This window comes from Aplysia californica, unplaced genomic scaffold, assembly GCF_000002075.1.
Source record: "Aplysia californica isolate F4 #8 unplaced genomic scaffold, AplCal3.0 scaffold00048, whole genome shotgun sequence".
NCBI classification, from domain to species: Eukaryota; Metazoa; Mollusca; class Gastropoda; order Aplysiida; family Aplysiidae; genus Aplysia; species Aplysia californica.
In genome coordinates, this window is record NW_004797318.1 from 1,971,869 (window position 1) to 1,977,911 (window position 6,043).

The 6,043-nt window shown below is 41.8% G+C and overlaps 1 protein-coding gene across 1 annotated transcript in view; it reads left to right on the forward strand.

Moving 5' to 3' along the window:
* LOC101861269 (flavin-containing monooxygenase 5) overlaps positions 1-6,043 on the forward strand; it is a gene marked incomplete in the record, with an annotated part of 24,330 nt that overhangs the window by 17,005 nt on the left and 1,282 nt on the right. The window contains 3 exon segments of the mRNA XM_013079318.2: positions 950-1,058; positions 3,154-3,303; positions 4,113-4,298. Coding sequence (XP_012934772.1) covers positions 950-1,058; positions 3,154-3,303; positions 4,113-4,298 — 445 coding nt within the window.

The window sequence follows — 6,043 nt, forward strand, 5'->3', positions numbered from 1 at the left end:
TCACTAATTTTACCTCTGAAAACAGGTGACCCCCACCTCATTCATTCGCAAATACCTTGACTTGTATTAAAGATAAATGTATTCTTTTTTCATCCAAAAAAAGATAAGTGAACAAGCTTGAAGATGATACCAATAACTCTACATGCCCCAAAATTGACGTGAGCCTGATTCCACCACACTGCCTCACATATATTATATATCTTCAAGATACAAGGAAATCTCAGAAAGTGAGTTGTTCTGATCAAGTGGATTTACTATTGAAGAACTTAGTAGGTGGTTGACGGGTGCTCTGGTGTGGTTTGCTCCTTCTTTCCCTTAAAAATGTATATCGTCTTTATCTCCTTTCCTTGTGTGTGGGTTGTTTTTTTTTTATTTGTTACTCTCTTCTACACCTCTAATCTTCGGCACTTATGTAACCGTATTGTGTTGTAAGTGCCATAAAACTCTTTCGAAAGCTAAAAGAAGAACTAAGGGGACATTATTATCTTTTTGACCATCTCACTCACACAGAGAAATCTGAAAAAGTGAGTTGTTTTAATTAAGCGGATTAACTATTGAAGGACATAGTTGACACATAATATTATCTTTGAGAGCATTATCTCGCTCGTGCAGGGAAATTCCAAAAAGTGGGTTTGTTTTTGTTAAGTGGATTATTAACTCTTTATAAAGAATGTAGCGGACTCATCGCCGCCATAGAATTGCAAAGTTCTACCTGCTCAGTATATACCTAGTAGTTTTGAGAAAATTTGGCTTTTAGAATTTTGAGTTTCACAACATGTTTTGATTTATTAATTAAAATAGTTTATTATGTAGTGTGTATATGCTTTCAGTTCATTGTAAAACACATTTCTTAACTGATCTCTATAAGGTCAATTTTATGATTTTTTTTTCTTTTAATGTTCATGGATTGGGGTGCACGCTGACGGGAGTATTTTATTCCCCTTGTCAGGTGGGGTTTGAATCCCAAGATGGGTGCGCTCCAGACCCAGCCCACTGTGAGTCCGACCCTCATCCATCACATCCAACGGAGGAATGTGAAGATTGTGCCCAACATCACGGTCAGTAGGGTCAACGGTTAACCCTTAACCTATGTCTCTGTATGTGTTATTCAACGTCGCGTTGCGCTCCGTAGTCGCTAGCAATGAGTTGCGAGATGAGTATCTTTATGCACGACCTCATCACACACCACACACCACACACACGGCGTGCCGACCGGCACTCCTTGACTAAGCATTCTGACCAATGGTGATACTTTAAACCTTTCAGACCCCTCAGACTGTTGCGCACGACGAGGTCTCGATTGTTACATATAGACCGATCGCAGGCGACTGTCGCACGCGGCTAGACATCGCATCGCGTGTAAGGAAACAGATTCGTTATAATCATGGAAGTGGATATTTATACGGCAGGCCGTCGAAAAATCGGAAGTGATAATTCCACAGCACATAAATTCAGCCAATCAGAACATCCGGAAGCCTATAATCTCTTTTCCATAAGTAACGCATTATACAATTTAAGATACCTGTATGTTTAGTTAACAATGTTTATCCTTTTATTGATATCATTGTGTGCTTTATGGACAATGATGAAATGTTTTGTGTAATTGTAACGAGAGTGAGAGATGCACAATTTATTTTGTGCAAGCAAAATGGAGAGAAGACTTTTTTTTCCAACAGTAGGGTACCTATTTGCAGATGGGATCGGGTTGGGTCGGGTAGGTATGATCACCCGACTCTTCCCCTTAAAAACAAACAAAATTCTTGCATTGATACACTTCAAACAGAGCCTATGCCGTCGAAATATCAATTCCGGTCTTTAGACTCAAGACGGCATGCCGTATAGGTATCACTTCCGATGTTCAGACAGCATGCCGTGGAAATATCAACTACGATCTTCAGACGGCATGCCGTCGAAATATCGCTATCCTATAATCATACTTGATTGATTTTGGAGAAGCAAGGACCGCGTGCAGCGCAGCGCAACGCGACGCAACGTCGCATCACACATAAGGAGACACACTCTTAGACTGAAAAGTAGTTTACTCTGCAGTTGGGGTGGGGGGTGGGGGTGGGATGGTTAACCCTTTGACTGAAACATAGTTTAGTCTGACATAAAGATCTTTTGATCGTGCAGATCGAACATTAACATTTAGTTTCTGACCTCATGGTCTTAGTAACTCAAGTTGGCCAAAAATGTCAGATAAGACTTTGTATTTTTAAGGTTGTGCACAATATCACGGTCAGTTGGTCAATGGGTCAATTGTTAACCCTTAGACTGATTTAATCTGAGCACTACTGTTGGCATCTGTGGTGGAGCGATTAGGCACTTCGCTATTGCACACACGATACCTGAGTTTGTTTTTTGCACAGGGAGAAATTGTTTGTGGAGTATCTTGGTGTCCTTGTCTACAATATTTAGATCATTTCAACCCTGCTGTCACGGCCAACCCGGTCTGAGAAGGATACAATGTCCGAACAGACTGGCGAAGATATCCGATTAATTATTACTATTTTAAAAAGTACATCCCACGTGAGAATGGAACTTATGTCTTCAGTGTGCCATGGTGAAGCACTCAGCCATTAATGAAGGCCTCACAGGAGGTGAATCACCTAAGGAGCGACAGAGAGAGAGAGTGATAGTTTTGTTGTCGTGCGTGTGTGTGTGTGTGTTTGTGTGTGTATATGTGTGTGTATGTTTGTGTGTGTGTGTATGTGTGTGTGAGTATGTGTGTATGAGTGTATGTGTATGTGTTGGTGTTGTGTGTGTGTGTTTTTCTGTCTGTGTATCTGTGTGTGCGTGTGTGTTTGTGTGTGTGTGTGTCTGTGTGTGTTTGTGTTTGTGTGTGAAAGAGAGAGAGAGAGAGAGAGAGAGAGAGAGAGAGAGAGAGAGAGAGAGAGAGAGAGAGAGAGAGAGAGAGAGAAAATAGACAGACAGACAGAAAGACAGACAGACAGACATTTAGTTTAGTAAGAGTTTTACGGCGCTCGCAACTGCATAAGGTCATATGAGCGCGCACAGACAGACAGACAGACAGACAGACAGACAGACAGACAGACAGACAGACAGAGAGAAACAGAGACACAAAAAGGCAATAAAAATCTTCCGTCAAATTATTAAAAAGGGTCCTCACGGGCACCCCTTTCTCCCTGACAGCGGATCGAGGGACGTACCGTACACTTCGTCAACGGCTACTCTGCGGAGTTCGACAAAATTCTCTACTGCACGGGTTACAAGATTGATCTCCCCTTCCTACCCGAGTCCGTCAAAAGCCATGTTCTTCAAGAAGGCTCCAATTATATCAAGGTATAATAATACTGTAACTGAATACACACAGAGTTTTCTTTTTCAGTCAGTTTGTTTGTGGCTGTTTTCATTGTATAAGAAGGTGAATTTGTGCTTGTTTTTGTTTCTTGTTTTTCTTTTTGTTGTTTTTATCATATTTGTTGTTGTTATTCTTTTTCTTCTTGTTTTTGTTGTGGTTATTGATACTGCTGCTGTTGTTATTGTTGCCGTTTTCACGAGTAATTTTAGTGTAGCTGTCCCATTTCTTTTCCACTGGTGCTCTTGATGCTGCTGCTGCCACTGTCACTGTCACTGTCACCATCACTAGCTGTCACTGTCACTGTCACTGTCACCGTCACCGTCACTAGCTGTCACTGCCACTGTCAGTGTCACTGTCACCGTCACCGTCACTAGCTGTCACCGTCACCGTCACTAGCTGTCACTGTCACCGTCACTGTCACCGTCAATGTCATTGTCAAGGTCCTCATCAATGTCACTGTCACCATCTCTGTCACTGTCATTTTCATTGCCACTGTCACCAACTCTGTCATTGTCACTGTCATTTTCACTGCCACTGTCAATGTCACTGCCACTGTCACCTTCACTGTCACTGTCACCATCATTGTCATTGTCACTGTAATTTTCACTGCCACCATCAATGTCACTGTCACTGTCACCTTCACTGTCACTGCTACTGCTAATGCAATTGCCACTGCTACTTAACTGCTACTGCTTCTGATTTCTGTTGTTGTTTCCGTAGTCCATATCATTTTCACAACTTCTTTCACGTCATTTTTACCAATCACATAATGACAATTGCCTGGTCGCAGCTGTACAAGAACGTGTTTGCGCCACACGTGGGCTCCAGCCTCGCTTTCATCGGCTTCGTGCAGCCAGCCTCCGGCGGCATCTTGACAATGGCGGAGACGCAAGCCCGGTGGTTCAGTGCTCTCTGCAAGGGCAAAGTTCGCCTGCCCTCTGCCCCAGAAATGGAGCTGGATATCAAGACGGAAAAGGTGAGCTCAGGTTTTTATTTGTAAAACTGATTTCAAAGTATTTGTCTTATATTTTTTTAAAGGGGGGGGGTATGTTTAATTTTTTTTGGGGGGGAGGTTGTGGGGGAGGGGATTCAGCTAAGGATCTTTGCTTCAGTACTAATAGTGGGTCTTAAAAAAAGCTTTAAAATGTAAGATGGAAGATCAATGTTCATGATGGTCGATTGAAGTAATGAATGATTTTAACAATGATAATGATAGAGAGAGAGAGAGAGAGAGAGAGAGAGAGAGAGAGAGAGAGAGAGAGAGAGAGAGAGAGAGAGAGAAAGAAAGAGAGAGAAAGAGAGAGAAAGAAAGAGAATGTTTTCCGGAGCGGGTTGTTTCAGCACGTAATACATGTATTTATTAATGCCCTGTCTTGTTGTGTGTATGCCTGAGTGCACTGCCACTGTAAAGGACCAAGACAAATTTCTCCTCTCTGAGACGAATAAAAATTGTCATTGTCATTACTGTCAAAGCATCTTTAATGAACACAATGTGTATGTGAGACTTCCGAGTCAAGCGTCTCTAGAGATTCCAGCTCAAGTCTATCCTAGGATGAGGAATGTGAAAGATCTAACAAAATTCCATGTTACACGCTGCCTCCACTTTTTCATAAGCCCTACATTAAATTAAGTACTTTGGTTTGAGGATTTATAATGCTTTATATATATATGTCAGTTAGTGGGTTTTCCTAGTGCCCATTTTAATGTTACTTTCATTTCTTGAAATCTTCTTTTTTAGTTTTAGTTTTAGTTTTAGCAGAGAGTACAGAAGTGGTTTTAGTAAGGGTTTTATGGTGCTTGCAACACAAGAAGGTATAATTAAGTGCCGAAGCTTAAAGGTGTTACAGGAGAGTATCAAATACAACAAAGAAGGAGGGGACAAAAAGATGATGGACGCTTCAAATCTTTAAATCGCCTTCTCCTCCTCCTTGCCCCTGATTCAAATCCTCAAGATGCGCTTTCTAAACTTGGGTTGTTTTAGGGAGGTTTTAGGCTCTCCACCCATATATGGCTCCGTCCTATTGGAGAGGGACATTAAATTAGGAGGTCCCGCCTCTAAAATAGCCTTACGGTGTTTTGAGGGGGTGTAAAACCTATAGCCTACAATTTTAATTTTTCCCTCCATCCCCTGAAAAAGATGAGTCTCACTGGTGCGAACACTAAATGCGCTTCAAGGACCTTAGAAGTTAATGCCTTGCATCTTAGTGTGTACTCTCCTAGACCAAAATTTTCAGCGTCATAATCCACACCATCATCATCATCATCATCATCATCATCATCATCATCATCATCATCATCATCATCATCATCATCATCATCATCATCATCATTGCCTTTCTCACAGTGCATCAGGGTATAGGCCATGAACAATCACTTTCTACCTTTCCCTATCTATCCTGGGCTAGCCTCTTGATATCATTCCATGTCTTCCCACTTTTCCTATACATCAATCTCACTGACTCTTCTCCAGGTTCCACATGACCTTCCCCTTGATCTCTTCCCCAGCGGATTCCATTCTAACCCAACACTTTCTTTGTTAGGCAGTTGACAAAATTTTTACACGACTTATTGTATTTCTTCGAATCACTCTCCTCACCTCTCCCCTTCCTCCCAGATGACATAAGATATGATAAGATACATCTTTATTGTCCAGATTCTGGCACATTGGTTTGGTGTTTCACCACGTACGCACGCACGCACACACACACACACACACACACA